This window comes from Pleurodeles waltl, chromosome 12 (assembly GCF_031143425.1).
Source record: "Pleurodeles waltl isolate 20211129_DDA chromosome 12, aPleWal1.hap1.20221129, whole genome shotgun sequence".
Taxonomy (NCBI): domain Eukaryota; kingdom Metazoa; phylum Chordata; class Amphibia; order Caudata; family Salamandridae; genus Pleurodeles; species Pleurodeles waltl.
Window position 1 is genome coordinate 435,833,573 of NC_090451.1, and position 19,099 is coordinate 435,852,671.

A 19,099-nucleotide genomic window follows, 5' to 3' on the forward strand; every position below is an offset into this window, starting at 1 on the left:
AAAATCTGCAAGTTACTGAAAAGGAGGTGGGAGAGTGGCTGCAGGGAGATGCTCTCAACAAATTGATGGAAGATCTGAAAGCCAACTTAGATCAGGAAATGGAAACTAGACGTCAGGTGGGCAATCAAGTTTGCCAAGAGGGGAAAGGCTGCTGGTCTGAACGGATTTCCTAATGAGTTCTAAAGGCTTTAGGCGATACATTAACCCCTTTTATCAGCTGGCTGTTTTATGAGATATTTTCCAATTGGGAGCCAATTCCAAACTCCTGGGGCTAGACTGTAGTCTCCCTAACTTTGAAACCAGTAAAGTGTCCCAAGCAATGTGAATCATATAGATCTATTTCCAGGGGCGGCTCCTTTATGAGAGTGTAGGAGCATTGCCCCCTGTATTTGTGGCCCCCCGGCCCATGCTAAAGAATTATTATTTTTCCCACTGCCACTGATCGGCGTGGCTGCACACAGGCAGACACCTTCAATAATTAGTGTGCACTGCATTGCATTTTGCAGGCAGGCATGGATAGGGCTTAATTATTGACAGCACATGATACACAGGTTCCCTGGGTTAACACTTAATATGCATGTCAGGTTGGATGGGTGTCTTTCTACGGCCAACCTGACATGCACACTTGAGCCCTCGTCTATCTCTGCACTGTTAGTGAGCTGGGGATTTGAGCCACAGCCTCACAGTCTCCTAAGGAGCATTGGTTTTGCCTTCTTCTGACAACTCTGCTGCTGCTTTCATGCTATTTTTTAACAGTATGAAAGCAGCGCCTGGATAGGATCAAGAGACATGAGGAGGGCAGTACGGGTGTGGGCATGCTTAGTTCACAGCAGCACAAGAGGTGACAGGCAAGGGCTAAAAGAATGGGAGGCGGAGGAAGGATGGGGGAAGTGGACTTCACCAACAATCAGGATGGTAAGAGGCACAGCACACATGAGCTGAGCAAATAACCACACAGAAGGGTTATTTACTAATAATTGGCACATTTCTTGTTTTGTGTTTCCCTAGCAGGAGCAAGCTGGCCATTCTCAGTGACTATCAGTCTTCCAGGGCATGCCATGTGCACTTCACTTCTTTGAGCCTGTGGTGCTGTCAGGTGAGTTTCATTGAAGGTGTCCCCACTATCCGGCTGTTACATTTGCCCCAGACTTGGAGACTATTTGCCTGAAGAAACTGGTGAATTGGTGGGAGCAGGGGCTTATTTCCATTTTTCCGACTGGAGACTGCACTCTCCAGGGGTTTAAAAGCACAGGTCCAGCCTCAGTCATCCCTTCACTGTCAGGCCCCAATCACTGAACTTCGAGCTGCCTTTGTTTGATATTCAGGCAGTAAGCGCAGCTCCAACTTCGACTAAACGTTTACAAGTCCTCTGCTTTCTACATTTTGCTTGTCCTGAAAGCCAAAGGCGAGGCTCTTGTTAGAGCAGGGATGGTTTCCAGTCAGACCTCCCTCGGTGCTTGTTTGCCCTTTTGGCTGCTGCTTCTTGATCTGGTCACCTCCCTGTCCCACACAAAAGTTGCTATCCGCCACTGCCTATTTCCCTATTGAATTCAGATTACAAGCTCTTTGCCAACATTGTAGCCAAGAGGTTGGGCCAGGTACCAAAGGCATTGGTGCATTGTGACCAGAAGAGTTCTTATGCTGTATGCTACCAAAGCATTTGTCAGAGTAACTTGGCTTGCCTGAATGCAGTGTTGGAACTCAACAACGTAGACGAGAACTTCCAGAGCGTGATTCAGCAGATTTGGGCTAGTCCTTCAGTCCTGGTGCTTTTAAATGGGAAATTGACATCTGAATTTAAGATCACTAGAGGGACCGGGCAGAGGTGTGCCTATCACACCTAGTTTTTAACTTATACATTGAAAAATTGGCAAGGAAGTAGAGGGGGATGAAAGTAGCACCGTTCAAATGGGGTGAATGGGAAAAAATGATCTCATTATATGCTGATGACTTCATTCTATACAAAGCAGACCTACGTACCGCGATACCAGCAGTGGAGCAGATAGTACGAGACTTTAGCAAGTTATCAAGGTATGTCATGGACACCTTAAAGACAGAGATCATGGTTTGGAATATGCCAAGGAATTATATGGGATACAAGACTGAGATGAGATACCTTGGGGTCAAAATCCCACAGGATATAGCAAGGTTAGCAGAACCTGACTTTAAAAGTATGATGAAGGGGACACAGTCGCTCTTGTCAAGTTAGTTCCATCCATCTATGACTATATTTGTCCAAGCAAACTTGATAAAAATGTCTATTTTACCAAAGTTTCACCTTTCCTTTTTTTTAAACAAAGGAAATTAGTTAAAAAAAGATGTTGGAAAGTCTACAGGCTATATAAGTTCTTTCATCTGGGCTTCAAAAGCCCCTTGGGTCTCTTGGAAGAAGCTATGTAGAAGGCGAGAAAAAGGAGGGGTTGCGCTGCCAGACTTCCAAGTATATACCTGGGCTTGAGGAACTGCAGATATTTGTGCAGGGAAACTGTGCCATGGGGAACTCATTTCAAAGGCATATTGAAGGAGGTGAGAGGGGAAAAATCCCAATTCACATATAAGTTTGGAGACAAGAAATTCTATAAGAAAGGGAGACTGAAGGTGTTAAAAGCAATGGCTCCTCTTTGGACACAGATAAGAAGAGCAACAAAATTGCCATATTATAGTATATATGCCCCAGTGTGCAATTCCCCAGGGCCCAGTGAACATTTGAAGGACAAACTGGGAACCTTTTTTATGAAGACATAACTGAAGTATTGGGGCAGAAGCTGCGGAATGGGGAGTTCAATTTTGTGCAGGAGCTACAGGAATTATATCAGGGTAGAATCTTAGTCTTCATGCTGGCCCAATCAAAAAGCTGGGCTCGAGATTGGAAGGCAGAGGATGGTAACTCAAATGAACATGAGAAGTAACTGATGAGGGATAAAATAAGGAAGAGAGAGGTTTCTCGCTGGTACTGCCTGATTTTGGACAGTGTGGCTGGAGACTTCTATCTCCCAGATGCCCTTTGGGGAAGGAGCTTGCCGTCACAACTGAATCAAGACTTATGGCAAGTATCAGTGCCTGTACTCTACACTATGGTAAAGCCTTTATATCTGAGAAGGAACCATCTTTTTTCCCTCCATAGAGCCTTTTGGCCTTCGAGCTGGATTTTGAAGCTGCGTTGAAGTACCCCAGCATGTTGTATGATGTGTGGGATGGAAATGACGGATAATATCCACATGTTTATGGAGTGATACAGCAGTTTTGGAAGGATGTAAGTAGGAGTGTAAGTCAGATCCTCTAGACAGACATCAAGGTAAGCCTTGGGTTGATACAGTTTGGGCTGGTGGATGACATAGTGAAGCTGGGTAAAAGAGACCTTAAATTGATGTTTTACTTGATACTGCTGGCAAGGAGGAAGATTTGTAGCAAGTGGGTTTTAAAAGATCCCCCTAAGGCTGCCGATTGGCTCAACTCAGTGGTTGGCATCTCAAAAATGGATTCCTCCCCACCCTACAAAGAGGATTGCACACATGGGACTCTCTATATATATGGTTGGCTAGGATCGCAGTGGGAAGATGATTGCGTTTGTCCAATTATTCTACCAGACACGGAACTTGGAAAACCAGTTCAACAGCTAACTTTGTCATAGGTAATTGACATATCTTTCTAAGCCTCAGCCCTGGGTGGATAAGGTGGACAGTGCAGCATGCAGCAGATCGGCTACTGGAAGTTAAATGGATGAGGACAAAAAAAAAAAGAGTTAATGACCTGTTGCAGACTGCTAACCCATGATGTGCACGGCCTTAAGCATAGGTAGCACAGTTAGCCTCAGGACATGGTCTGTGGCCGGGCCATGTAGGATTATCACAGACACTGTTTTAACACGCTTGAAAGCACAGACTTGACATAGACAATAGGAGCTCAAAGCATCTTTGCCCAGTAGAAGCTTTTATTTTTAAATGTATGATGTCATCAGTGATGTCATTTGAGATATCATCAGTGGTGTTGTCAATAATATCATTTAAAACATCATGAATAATGTAATATTTGAGGTGAGGCACAAGTTATAATTATTTCACTTAGATATAACTAGTGAATATCAGTGAGTTTATAGCTTTAAAACATTGACTCTTCTTTCACTAAGAGTAGATCAGTTTTTTCATGAATATCCAAGGTGTTTTTTGTATTTATTGAGTGACGGAAATGGATACTTGGGGCCTTATTTATACTTTTTGGTGCAAAACTGCACTAACACAGTTTTGCAGCAAAAAGTTTTGCACCGGTTTGCACCATTTTTTAGCACCAGCTGGGCACCATATTTATGGAATGGTGCAAGCCGGTGCAAAGGGTAGGCTAGCTTAAAAAATAAAAATGACAGTATGCAGGTTTGAGTAAAAATAAATGATTCTGACCAGATTAGCATCATTTTTTGACGCTAAGGGGCATATTTACACTCTGTTTGCACTGAATTAGCGTCATTTTTTAAAACTCCAATTCAGTGCAACACTAACTCCATATTTATACGTTGGTGCTAGACCCGTCTAGCGCCAAATTTATGGAGTTAAAGTCATTTTTTGGAAGTGGAAACCTACCTATCCTTAATGAGATGCAAGGCAGGCATTCCCGTGCAAAAAATGACTCTATGGCCTTAACGCCATATTTATACTCCCATGCAAAAATGATGCAAAGGAGGGAAGCAGGGTCAAAAAATGGGGCAAAGCTTGCTTTGCCCCATTTTTTAAAGCCTGGGTCAGGGCAGGCATTAGGGGACCTGTGGGCCTATTTCCATGGTGGAACACCATGGAATAAGCCCACAGGTGCCCTCCCCAGGCCCCAGAAGCACCCCCACCCACACCAGAGGGACTGTGGACGATGGGGGACCCTATCCCAGGTAAGTACAGGTAAGATTGGATTGAATGTCTTTCTTTTTTTAAAGTGCCATAGGGGCCCTGAAATGGGCCCCCATACATGGGACAGGGTGCAATGGCCATGCCCAGGGGACCCCTGTCCTCTGTGCTGGCCATTGGGGTGGTGGGCATGACTCCTGCCTTTTCTAAGGCAGGAATCAAGTGGCATGGTAGGTTTAGCACCATAAAATGACGCTAATCTGGTTAGAGTCATTTTATTTAACTCTAACCTGCCTAAATTCATTTTTTGGTGCTAAACCCTCTTCTTATATACTGCCAGCCCCACCAGACTAAAGTCATTTTTTTTTACTCTAACCTACCCTTTGCACCGGCTTGCACCATTCCATAAATATGGTGCCCGGCTGGTGCACAGAAATGGTGCAAGCCGGTGCTAAACTTTTTGGTGCAAAACTGAGTTAGTGCAGTTTTGCAGCAAAAAGTATACATAAGGGCCAATATTTTGTAAATTTGCCCCACTATTGCGTCCAAAAATGATGTTAATGCGGCGCAAAAAAAGTATAAATCATAGCACCAAAGTATAAATATGGAGTTAGATTTGCACCAAATTAGAGTTAAAAAAATGATGCTAATTCGGTGCAAACAGAGTATAAATACGCCGCAGAGTATAAATATGCCCCTAAATATGGCGTTAAGGCCTTGGAGTCATTTTTTGCACGGGAACACCTACCTTGCATCTCATTAAGGAAAGGTAGGTCTCTACTTTCAAAAAATGACTTTAACTCCATAAATTTGGCGCTAGAGGGGGCTAGCACCAAAGTATAAATATGGAGTTAGTTTTACACCGAATTAGAGTTAAAAAGAAATGACACTAATTCGATGCAAACAGAGTATAAATATGCCCCTTGGTTTTATGTTCCACTCGTTGGACAAGATTCTCTAAAGTTCCAGTATCAATACATTTGTCCACCCTGGCTAATAAGGGTCTTAATAAAGCGATCTCCACAGCACTTAGATAGGAATGTTTATGTAATAAAATCTCAAACCCCTGCAGCACACCTAGATCTTATTGCGGAGTGTTCTCTGCATTGCACTGCAACATTGTTTATTCTCTCATACTTATTGCACTTTTTAGGATAACGACTTGTTTTTCTTACTGGCAGTCTAGCCTTCTGGCCAGTGGTTGCTGGAGTATAAATGTTGAGATACAAGCAATCTTCCGAATGTGTCAGCACAGGCATTCCAATCTGCAACACTTCTTGTAAATGTATTGACATGTTCACGTTTTGCAGGCACCTAAAAATGATAAGAACATAAAAATAAGCAAGCAGAAATGTAATTCCAAATTCTCTAAAATATAGTAAGTGGTATCCTTTGTATATATACTAATAATAATAATAATAATAACAATAATAATAATAATAATGCTGTTGTTACTCCTATTTTTTATTCTTACGGTTACTATTTTTTTATTTTTGCATCAATGTCTAGGATTAGTCGAACCGTAAAAGCCAAGTGTACACCCTTGTGCAAGGTAGAGGGATGAGAGTGTTCTGAAGCTGTGAGAGAAGGTTGTAAAGTTTGGAAAAGAGGACAACAAAGTCTTGTACAAAACACATCTTGAGGTGATAAGTAATGGAAAGGAGATTCTTGGCGGGTGATGAGAGGTTTTGAAATAGGTCAAATAGGTCAGATAGTTTTTCTTCAGATGCAATGAGCCGGGAGCCTTCTTTGTCGAAGCCATGGTGAATATTGCAGAGTAAATGTCATTCTGTATATTTGTGGTGCATTGTCTCTGGTTTGTCTGGGAGTCAGAGGCTACTAGGACATATGTATAGTGGGTACTGTTGCGTACCATTAGTATCCTAGAGCTGCAGGTATTATTGCACCCAATAGATAAGCACATTACTCCCTTTGTAGGACTGACTCTGCAAGAGTAGTGAGAGGAGCAGTGAAGGTTTATTTCTGAGGGTGGTAAAGGATTTGGAATTCAGACACCTTATGAAACAAATAATTCCGACCTATAAATTCAATGTCATGTCAGTGCTATGTCATTTTAAAAGAACAGGGGCCTGATTCCTGTTTCGGCAACCTCTCAAACATTGATTCCCTTGCCTTTACTGCTATAAAAGGGAACCCACTTTGCTATGGAAGCATGGTGGATCTTCTGCCATGAATATATACACTGGAAATGTTTCTCAAAGTGGGGTTACATTTTCACAACCCACATTAAAAATACCCCTGATGTACCCGATGTTTTCTCTTTGAGGTTTTTCTGCGCACAAGAGAGAAGCAAGAGATAAGCTGCAGTAAATAATGGCGGCTGCCACGCCAAAAAATCAGATGAGTGATTTGATAGTATTTTCACCAAGCCACACCACAAGTGCCAGAACATTCTATCTGCCTTCCCCCAGGGAAGGTTGGTGAAAATGGTTGGGACTTCCCAATTTTGGTGAAAATCGCATTACCACACTCATCTGATTCAGACCTTAGGTGTTTTAGCTAAAGACGGCACTGAGATAAGAATGCTGAACACGATTAAAGGGCGCATGTGACAAGACAAAGTTCTGTAATAGAAATAACTTTAGACGCTCAAATCAGTTCTGGTCTGAGGGAAAATGTCTGGATAGCCCTGTTTAGACTGTCTGAACTATCATGTTCGCTTTAGGGTCTGTTTCCTACAACAAGCCAATTGGGCAGGGATGAAAGAGAAAACACTACAATACGACATAGTGGCTATGAATTGTCTGTCCTCTGCCCTAATTATTAGTGGCTGGAAATCTAGTGAAATGAGCAAAGCAATTAAGTAACCAAAATGAACAGGCCTTCCATTTTAACCAAGTTTGCGCCGTTTGCGCGTCAAAAAATGACGCAAATGCGGCGCAAAAAAAGTAGAAATATGGTCTAGTGTCTAGGAAATGGGGCTGGAGCAGAACCATCTGCTTCCCATTTGACAAATTAAACACTTTTCTGAGGTAGAAGAAAACAAAGGAAGGCCCCAAGGAGAAACCTAAGGAGAATGAAACATTAAGGAAAGTGGAAATGACACAAACAATAGTGGCAACACCAGTCGCAATTATCCAAAAGAGGAAATCTAAAGGTAGATGACTTATTTGACAGAGACAGGATCCTGCTTCAGAACATTTCATCTTTCCATCTGCAGGTGGTAAAGATATTGCACAAAGGACTATCACACTAATATGTGTAATACTCGCTCCCCAGATGTGTCTGATTTGTGATGATGCGTGCTACCTTTAAAAGAGTCATGTAGGATTATGAAAGCAGACAGACATTGATAGGAGGTAAATTGTCATGGATTACATTGGAGGGTAGGCGCTTGCATCCCTGATGTTGTTCCAAGGTTCAGCAGGCTTTGGAGGAGAAAATCTCAGGGGTCCAACTGGTGGTTTTGCAAAAGGAATTCCAAAATACCCATCTACTGCTTGATCTGTTCCCTTCACGCTCAGACGTCTTCCTTTGAGTTTTCCATAACGGGTATTTACAGTCGGTGGTGGTCCATCCCCAAGTCCTGCAAAAAAATACAAATACTTAAGTCTTTTTTTTCAAGACACAAGTAAAGAATCATAATTTTGTCCTCACATCTTTCTTCGTGTGACTATGCCTCGGAATGCTTTTCTGGTTCATCCCTGAAACCAATATTGCAGTCAAGTTTCATATTGCAGAATTCCCTACCATCGTGCCTCCTCAGAACTAGCTTTTGCTCGCTACATTTTCAGGTTTGAACTTCAAAACTCTTTGGGGGTCATTCTGACCCCCGCCGGCGGCGGTAGCCGCCGGCCTGGCTGGGACCGCCAGAAGACCGTCCCGCGGTCAGAAGACTGCGGCGGTCATTCTGGGTTTCCCACTGGGCTGGCGGGCGACCGCCAAAAGGCCGTCCGCCAGCCCAGTGGGAAACACCCTTCCACGAGGAAGCCGGCTCCGAATGGAGCCGGCGGAGTGGAAGGTGTGCGACGGGTGCAGTGGCACCCGTCGCAAATTTCAGTGTCTGCAAAGCAGACACTGAAATTCAAAGTGGGGCCCTCTTACGGGGGCCCCCATGGGCACTGCAGGGGCCCCCAGGGGCCCCACGACACCCCTCACCGCCATCCTGTTCCTGGCGGTCGGAACCGCCAGGAACAGGATGGCGGTGAGGGGGTCGGAATCCCCCATGGCGGCGCAGCAAGCTGCGCCGCCATGGGGGATTCCCAGGGCAGCGGAAAACCGGCGGGACACCGCCGGTTTTCCTGTTCTGACCGCGGCCAAACCGCCGCGGTGAGAATGCCCTGCGGGGCACTGCCAGCCTGTTGGCGGTGCTCCCGCCGACCCCGGCCCCGGCGGTCCTTGACCGCCGGGGTTGGAATGACCCCCTTTGTGTTTCTCCTTTATTAGCTGAACTTTAAGATGTGATAGGAAAATATACCTAGGATTACAGATGGCCTGATATGCAAATGCAAGGCTGGATTTTAATGAGAGTGCACAATGGACTGCATGTAGATCTCCATGTCCAGTTCTGTGGCTCACCCTTAAGTGGGTGCTTCAGAGACAGACTTGGACTCTGCACCCTGTTAAAGATCATGCACTCTACAGACTTCTAGCTGAAACGTGTGCCTACTTTCTGAATAGTACACTTTTGAAAGGCAGATCGGTTTTTGAAGCCACTGGGCTGCTTTACCCTGCATGCAGCAGCCTGGTCTGAGTTTCAAAGGCGGGGTATCCCCATGCAGGCAGGTGCAATGAGTGCCTCGACCTGTATGGAGGGGGGTGCCTGGGGGTGGCTGGGATCACTGTGCCCCAGCCAAGGGGTACCCTGGTGGGATGCACTGACTGTGTGCCACCTCTATGTGGTGCATAGTCAGGGCCCCTCCTGTCTGCCTCTTTGCAACTGTAGCTGAACCGGTAACATGTGGGTGCAAAGATCCCTTCAATTGCATGGGCTCTTCTATTTAGAGCTGGCATGATCCATATTACTGAAGGGGCCGAGTAAATGTCTGTGGTCTCTTCTCTAATACCATAGTGCCGCAGAGCCACAAAAAGTGGGCACACACAAATGTAGCACACCAAAGGCACTTTGTATAATGCAGTGTCAGAAGTGCAACACATGGGCTTATTTTAAAACTTATTTTAACACTTACAAAGATTGGGACCATTTATAAATGTTTCTCCATACTCAATAACTGCGTCGTACCTCTGAAAAGCTCTGAATTTCATAGCTTCTTATTTACAGTCGTCAAAACAACTGCATACCTCTGGGTTGATTATTTACCTCTCTAAATGTTGCAAAAATGGGGTTTGCCGTTTCATCAAATGAAATTTTCATACGAGGGAACACTTCAGCTAGAATAGCATCTTGTGAAACACCAGCAAGAGAATGGTTTGAGCAGGAAATATTTCTGCAAAACGGTTTCTGCCAGAACGATTACCAACTGTGCAAAAACCATGTGAAATTGCTGACTTAAACCCTCTAGGATTTAGCAATTTCTCGATCTGCAAAGTAATTGTGAAGTTCGAACTTTTGTAAAAAAAAAAAAAGTGTTTTTTTACAAAAGTCCTGCAAAATCTTTCTAAAAAAATAGAAACTTGGTTAAATCCTCCTTTTTTAAAACTCTGCAACAAGTCATTTTAAGGAGGGTGAGTCGGAGAGAGGTGTTTTTCTTTTCTCTCCTACTCTGCCCAGCGTGTGAAACCACTATGAGCTTCCTGCAGGCATAGTCAACCTCCGAGACTCAAAATAAAAGGCCAGGCGATTTTAACCATGAGAAAAAGACCGATGAAGCCGGGGGCACAGCAGGTATGAGCAGTTGCAGCTCATGCTAGCTGAAGTGGCAGGGCGGCATGCGCAGGGGGAGAATTAAATTAGCGCCGCTCCTCTCTCTGTCCCTCGTTGACTGCAGGCACAGGCTCACAGCCTTCCCTGCGGACAATCTTGGCACTGCTCAAAGCAGCGTCAGGATTGGCTAGGAGTGCCTAGTCAGGGCGCTCCCAGGCAGACTGGGAGCCTGTGCAGGCTCTCACCAGCCCAGCAAATGTGTTGCTGGGCTGGAGAGAGCCCTGTGAGCATGTGTGTTTGGCTGGTCCAAGATGTCCGGCCAAACACCAGGAGCGGCTTCTCCATAAGGGCGGAGGAGCGTTGATGCCCCCCGCCAGCAGTGGCAGCTGCAAACCTTTTCCCAAAAGACAATCATTAACTGTGTTTATGATTGTTTTTTGGGAAAAGGAGCGGGGCCACGGGGATGACGTGCACTGAGGGTGAGTGTTGTGCACTCCCCTTCAGAGCTCATGTGTGTTTCGCAGTCACTGCTCATGCTACCTGAAGGGGCGGGCGGCATGCACGCGGGGATTAAATAAATTGTAAAAAAAAAAAAAAAACACTCACCTCCTCCCAAGCGCGCCGCTCCTCTCTCTGTCCCTCGTTGACTGCAGGCTCCCAGCATGCGGCCAATCCTGGCCCTGCTCAAAGCAGCGTCAGGATTGGCAGAGAGCGCCCAGCCAGGGCGATCCCAGGCAGACTGAGAGCCTGTGCAGGCTCTCTCCAGCCCAGCAACTGTGTGCACAACACTCCCCCTCAGTGCACGTCACCCTGTGGCCTGCCCCCTTTCCCAAAAAACGATCTTAAACTCAGTTTATGATCATTTTTTGGGAAAAGATTTGCAGATGCCGCTGCTGGCGGATAGGCAATGCTCCTCTGCCCTTATGGAGGTGCCACCCCTGGGTATGAGTGCATTCCCGCCTTTGGCAGTATTTTCTCCTGGTCACCAGTCCTGTCCTCCTCCCTCCGTCGCTTGTTTTAGCTCTCTGGCCCACCTGTCTCTGGCAGTCCTCCTTCTCACTAAGCTTCCCATTATGGTACTCACCCATTGCCCCTCTCTTTGCATTTAAGCTTTTTCCCATCACTCCCCTATCACCTTTATTCCAGCCCCTCTCAGTGCAGTTTGCTCTTTCACCTTTTCTAGCCCATCACTCCTCAACCCCCATGCATTGAACAGCGTGAAATACGTGCTACTGAAGGGAGTTGCTAATACTCCCCCCACTTCTCCCAACTTACATTAAAATGGGAGGTGGGTGGATGGCGCCACATTAACAGCTGCCTACAGCGTAATACATTTCACGCTGATAATATATGTCAGGGTGGTGCCAGAGAGACAGAAAGAGAGCACATTTTAAATTGAAATCTGCACTCTCTCTGGCATCAGACATCCCTCTTTTACAGCTCACGCTCGCTGCACCGTGCTGGCTTGTTGAGTGGACCACAGTATTTTTGTGATAAGCACATTGTGTGCATGTCACATAATATTGTAAATGTTGCTGTTTTGGGTCGTAATTTTATTGCTTCATAGCTGCAGAATTTGGCAAACCAGTCCATGATGACCTGGGGAATCTGCTTTAATGCAAATTTTCGGAACAATGTGAGATTGGAAAATTCCACGAGCACAATACCTTCTCATGGGCCTATTTCTGGATTGTCCTTCCAAATGGCAGTCTGAGACCGTCTTGAATACACAATTCAGTTACAGGGCTGGTTGATATTGCATTGAATGTACAGTGGTAGGGGAAAAAAGTCAGTATTCAGTCACTGACACTGGGAAGAAAGTGAAAGGGACCCCATTTTCTTTCACTCTTAGACCACCCTCAGATGGGTATCATATTTTCCTAGGCAACAGCCTATCTTGGTCAATGACCTGGACACGCAATTTTGATGAGTAAACACGCAATTCAAACCCCATCATTTGGTGAGGTGTAATTGACTCACCAGTCTCAATATAGCACTATGTCAGTATTAGTAACATACTCAGGGAGCTACAGAGCTCAGATGAAGTCCTTCATTCATAGCATTCTGTGCTTGTCTGATAGTTATACCAAGCTTGTTCGGAGGCACAGGGCCTGGCAACGTTCTTGGAAAATCTTTTAAAACATTAAAACATCTAAGCACCTACTTAGGCCCTGTAACAGCCTAGTGGTCGTGTGCAGTGGGGTAATCCCACGAACAGACTTGCTGCATTGGAGGCTGAAGGAGAGTCTATTTGCAGGACAGACTCTATGGCCAACACCAACTGTGCTTTTGGCAAAGGCTGTGTGCAGGAGGGTGATTGTACTGAATAGTGAACTGTCTGAAGACTATGGCATTAGAACTTGACAGCATATTGGGTAGTATGGCCAGCTCCTTTAACCAACCCTTGTGCAGCAAAGGTTTTAGTATTGATGGCTGGGGTTCTACCCTGTGGCCTACCACATAGCACATGGACAAAGTAGCTGCACAGTGGGTATGGATTCACATAATGTTGGACACGAGGAGTGGTCTAACTGCGGCTGCACATGGCTGAATTTATTTCATACATAGGGAGAGTTTGCTACACTAAGGGTTGGGGCCAAGGCCTGGTAGTAGTCCCAGCTACCACCCACTGTGCATGATCAAAGGTCATACAAAGCAAGGACTTGCTACAGAGTGAGAAAGGGTTGGCCATTTAGTGGAAAAGGAGCACCCCCTGCTGCATGGTGGGCCCTACAGTAGGTTGCCTGAGTTGTTAGGTAGGTGTAGAGCCTGACCATAGGCAATTTGAACCACTTATTACTGTCTCTCCAAAGGGATTTGGAATGTCAGTGCCACCTCTAGCATAATTAAAGCTAAACCTGAACAAACATTCACACAAAGGCAAAGTGCATTCAGGTGTATATGTAAACAGAAAATGAACATAGAACAAAAGACATAAAGTCACACATGAACATATAAATACCAACAAACGTGAAGACATTCATGCAATTATTCATTCATAATTGTGGGCATTGGGCTGCAGAAGCCACATGGTAATGTGTATCAGACACATATGGGGGAGCACAAGATGGTGTGAAACTGGCAACAGAGGTCAATTGATTGCTGCTGGTTAGCACAGAATAATGTTCCATATGGGAACATGGGGTGATACATATAAAAGCAACACAGGGCAATACACACCCAGGATTCAAAAGGTGATGTGCACCAGTAGAGTATTGGCTTAAATGCCTAAGGTGAGTGCCTGGTTTCATGAACAATGGCAGCCCTCATTTTGTGGGCAACAGGAGCAATATTTGATGCATTATTTCTGTATATGTCTTTGATGAATATTCAGGCTTATTTTCTTCTTTGAATTCTGAAAGTTGTGGAAGTTATGAAGACAGCAAAAGCCTTTTCACCCAGTGTTTTTACAATTCCACATATAGTTCCTCATGTATGTGGGTAGACATATCGTGATAGGCAGAAACAGGCCAAAATGTTGACCAAATGTAATCCCAGTTTTGTCAATTTGTTCTTCGTAGGCCGATTCCTGTACAGGCCAATATGCCAGCCCACACATGTGGGGTAACTGTTTTTATCAAGAGAAGCATGGTACTGTTGGTTGGGGGATTGTTGCTGTTTGCCAGGCTATGGAGCTTTCTGCCACGTGCTGGATTCAGAGAAGTCACATCACCATGGATTCACCTGCTTCACTACATTTTACAAATGCATTGGGCTGGTAGATTTCAGTGGAGGGGTTGGTAGGGTTCCCTGACAGCTGACTGGACACAAATACTGTAGATATCTCCATAAAAACCAATCCCTGATGTTTAGTGTGTGTATACCTACTCAAACCCAGTGAAAACCCATGCATGTCTGATAGCCCCGCACTATAGATACAATGGAAATACATTTGTTGGACAATCCTTGGCAGAGATATCTTCCTGTGTGATGAGGACTTGAGGAATTCAGCATGTTTTGGGAAGAAATGCTGAAATTCTGACAAAACTAATATTCATCATGTTGTCCTGGACAGCAAATAATGGTGAGAGAGGTCTGGCACACACTGACAGAAGCCACAGACTGTGTAGATGTTAAATATATATGCTTGTGGTAAGTTTACGTAAAGCCATACTTTCAAATGAAAGACAGGTACTCTAAACTATCATTTGATGTCAGTTGCTTTGCAAATTTCCAGAATGGACTGCACCCAGTTGATTCCCCATGGACACCTTGAAACCCCAGAAGACCCATTGCTGTCTGGTAACATAACAATCAGGAGACCCAGCAGAGCTAAAAATCTGACAAATATGTTAAGAGTGTTCTACTGACCAGCCAGTCGAGGCACAGGAGATCTGGTTTGCACAAATAGGTTCCTCAGGTCATTTAGAATTAGAAAATATAGATTGTTGACAATTTTGGATAGCCTTCAATTTGATATTGTCATCAAAAATATATATTGTTTATCCTTTATAGTAGTCCTGAATTTAATCTATCATTGAAAAGTCCTGAATTTGATCTATCATCAAATCAACCATGCACTATAAACAGAGAGTCTGTCCCAGTTAAGTAATCAGTGTTAATATTACATCATAAATGGTGGAGACTAGATGTTTCATATATATCAAACATCCAATTCATTGGTAATCATTACTTGATAAATGTACTAGATAGATGATTTGATAAGTAATTGTTCATCAGTGTCTGAAAGTCTTAATAGTAAGAATTCACTACCGACTATGTTCCTTCTCCAGTGGCAGTATTTTGTTGTTGATAACAAGTGAAATCCATCCAATGGTACCTATCTTGGAATTTGGGAGAGTGAGTGGACGGGGCAGCAGACAGCTTTACAAAACGTTGGTAGGAACCTTCCAGAAAAACATGTTTATGGTAAATAGTGTGATTGTGTTGGGGTGTCTTTGCTGCTGCTCTGCTGCCAGGCAAGGTGTCTCCTCTCCCAAAGGTGTGAGGGGCAGGCTTCAGGACCAATTTAGCTTGTTCTCTCAAGGGAGCTCCTTCCTCTCAACAGGAAGGTCTCAGGGTGGGGATTCGGAGCTCTGCATCATGAAATGGGGGTCTTGCCATCATGGATGCCTCCAAGAACAGGGATTTCTGGAACCTTGGAGTGATTTTAGGTTTGGATTAGGAGTTATCATCAATCAATGGCTAGCTACCCCTGTAAGAAAATATTTTTACCACCGGCACAAACAACTGTACTTTCCAAGAGCAGAAGAACATTAATCTGATGCTGGGTCTAACTGGCAAGGTACTGCGTTATGGACCTGTTCTCCCTTGAACCCAAGATCTGGAAGTGATTCTCAAAAGTTAGAGCAGCACATAGCCTCCCACAGTTCTATGGCTATAAAGAGGAAAATGAGTACTCTTTTATGGAAGAATCACAGGCCATTTGGGAGTAGAATAGACATGATTTTGCTGTAGTGAGTAGTTGAGCTTGACTCCCCCTACCATGTGAGATTTGGTCTCCTGGCAGATTGGGAGATTTGGATTATTTGTTTCTCCCATTTAGGGATTCTTTCTGTTTTTCAAATACAAACTCCCACACTGGAAGTTATCTCCCATAACATTGGGTCTATTTTTGTATTTCTTTGCCCAGGACTGCCATACATCCTATGGTTGCCCCGGGCATGGCAATCTAGTGATGGCCACCACATCTAAGTATCCCAGAGCTGCTGTCACTGCAACATAACATTGCAACATGCTGCTTAAGTACTCAACATATTTCCGTGGGGAAAAGCATGCAAATTTCTGTTATTGCTACTAGGGGTTAAACACACTTTTTCTCAATGAAACTCGGTTTCCCTAGAAAAACACTAGAATTCTATTTTGTTTGGATTATTCCTTAAACTAATAATCCAACATTTCACATACAAACATGCAAAGACAACAGCTACACAAATATGCATACAGTCACAATCAACACACATATAGGTACATTTAGGTGGTCGAACTTATCAACAAGCAGAAAGGATTATGAATAGGTGGATCAATAGACAGATGGATGGAAGGGTGATTAGTCGATGCTGAGTAGCAAGTCCACTTTCAGTTCAGATTTTGATGTCAAAAGTAGTAGAGTCTCTATGCCCTTTCAAACCTTGGCCTCTCTGTGGACAAACCACTTCTACGGGGGCGATGAAAGTCTCCAGTATCCATCCTAAACAAACATTTCCACACTTAGAATGATCAAATAGATGCATAAATGCATTTCAGTCTTTCTGTTCATTCTGTTGTAGGCCAGTTTGATATAATCACACATATAAATATGTATCTCTATAGATCTCAGATTACACCTATAGTCATCAGATAGCTCTATGTGCCATTTCTTGAATGTTATTATCTCCAGGCCTTCCTTTTACAAATCATTGATTTCAGGTATGTTAGTTCAATGTGGTCAAATTAAGAAAACAAAGATTACAGCTCCCAATGTGCACTAAAATCCTAGGGCTAGAAACATGGCCTTTGATTGATTGATGCCTGTACCTTTAGAGTGCACTATTTCCCACTGACATCCTGAAACTATGTCTAGCTGGAGTGATGTATACAAAGCAGCATGTATGCATTAATTGTACCACTTTTTATTGCCTGTGCTGTACAGATCCCTGGAGCGAGATTAGACAAATATTGCATGCACTATTAAGTGTTACAAGTGTGTGCAGTGGTTTTGTCACCATTGTAATATCTGTTAATTAGTGCCACACTTTATAATTTGAATACTTTATGGTACATTTTGCAGAAAAATGGCCTGAGTGTTTACGTTAACCATTATTATTGTTATCCATCTTTTCCTCAACCTAGTCAATACTATTTAAGGTGCTTGCCAAATTTAGACACAAACAAACCAAGTGAATCCCCAAAAAATGCTAGGCCACCCACCAATGCCTGGAAGCGTACTTCCAGGCTTCTCCTGCACATATCCAAGTTCCATCAAAGAATTCAAAGGAGGGTGGATAGGTGACGTGCAATGATAATGATTGTGACTAGAACGAGATGCACTAGGAGCTATAAAGATTAGAGGTTAGTAATAAGCCATTACATCTAGATCCCTATTCCTCATCCTAACCAAGTTAAAGAACACATTTCTGTTCAAATCTTAATTATGTTACACCCAAATTTTTGTGTTGGAAGAAGGAACACAATAGAAAGCAGTGTAAGATAAATCATGACATAACAGATTTGAGAGCCCCCTTCAACCAAACTTAAATACAAGTCTGTCACATTACTTAACCCATAATGTCTGACAAAAGTATGATCTGATGACTACGCTGCAGCTCTGCAGATCTCCTGATTAGATACTCCCTGCAATTCAGCCTAGAATGTTGCTATCCCTCTTGTTGACCTTCCTTGAACTGAAAGATTTCAAGTACCATGTTGTTCTGCCAAAGATATAGCTGACATTATCCATCTGCTCAAAGTCCGCATCATAGCCTTCTTACTCCTTCCAGCGTAATCAAATGTCAAATAAATGATCAGATTTCTTGAAATGCTGAAACCTATCAATATACATTGATAGAGCTCATTTAAAATCCAAGGTACTCAACAATATTTCTTCAGCAGCTGAAGGAGAAGGATAGAAAGATGTGATCTTCTGTGAACTGTGAAAAATAGAATTTACTTTAGGAATGAAAGTAAGATCAGGCATAAGTAGAACACCATCCTTCAGATATCTGATAAACGGACAATGAAACTTTAAAGTTCATAGTTTCCCAATTCTATGCACAGAAGTAATAGCTACCAAGAACAGAACTTTAAAAGACAGACATTTTAAATCTACCTCTTCCAAAGGTCAAAAGGGATGAACCTGTAAAACCTTTCACATTGAAGGAAAGCCCATGCCAGAGAGATAGAATCTGACACAGGTTTAGAAACAGAAACATTTCTAAACAACCTAGAAATGGAAGAGTCTGCCTCCAATCTAGGGTCAGAAAAATCCCTAAGAGCTTTGATCACAAGGCATTGAGGCTGCAAATTTGAGAAAAGCAGAGATTAAGGCGAAACACATGCTTGAGAAACTGCATGACTGAAGAAAAAAACACAAGATAGAGCAAAGATATTGTAACTAGAGTACAATTTGTGAAAAGACACCCAGAATGTACAATAAGATTTTATATCGGGAGGTCGCCTAGCACCCTGAATGATCTCAACCAAATGAGTAGAAAGCCCCTTGGCTAATAGACTTAGGCCCTCATTATGACTTTGGTGGCAAATGCTGCCTACCGCAATGGCAACGCCCGCCAACATACCGTCGCCGTGGCTACCAGTTGCCAGCCGCATTATGACCGTAGAAGGAATGCCGCCAGAAGGCTGGCCGTATTCCATCGACGATCATGACTGCGGACGGCGGTAAGGTCGCGCTGCTGCCAGCAGCAGCGCCACGCCAGCAAAACACCGCTGACCGTATCATGGAGTCGGTGTTTTGCTGACGGACGCTGCTGCTGGCAGCAGCGCCGTGTCCCGTCTCCTGCCAGAGGACCCCCTGAAAGCAGGTAAG

At 43.9% G+C, this 19,099-nt stretch overlaps 1 protein-coding gene across 4 annotated transcripts in view; it reads right to left on the reverse strand.

The window, feature by feature from the left end:
- Positions 1 to 19,099, reverse strand: part of LOC138267774 (cocaine esterase-like) — a 403,040-nt gene that overhangs the window by 235,874 nt on the left and 148,067 nt on the right. For all 4 annotated transcript variants that reach the window (XM_069216971.1, XM_069216969.1, XM_069216970.1 and 1 more), the window contains 2 exons: positions 8,169 to 8,376; positions 6,005 to 6,143 (listed from right to left, as the gene is read on the reverse strand). In XM_069216971.1, the coding sequence (XP_069073072.1) occupies positions 6,005 to 6,143; positions 8,169 to 8,376 (347 nt within the window). The remainder of the gene's footprint in view (positions 1 to 6,004; positions 6,144 to 8,168; positions 8,377 to 19,099) is intronic.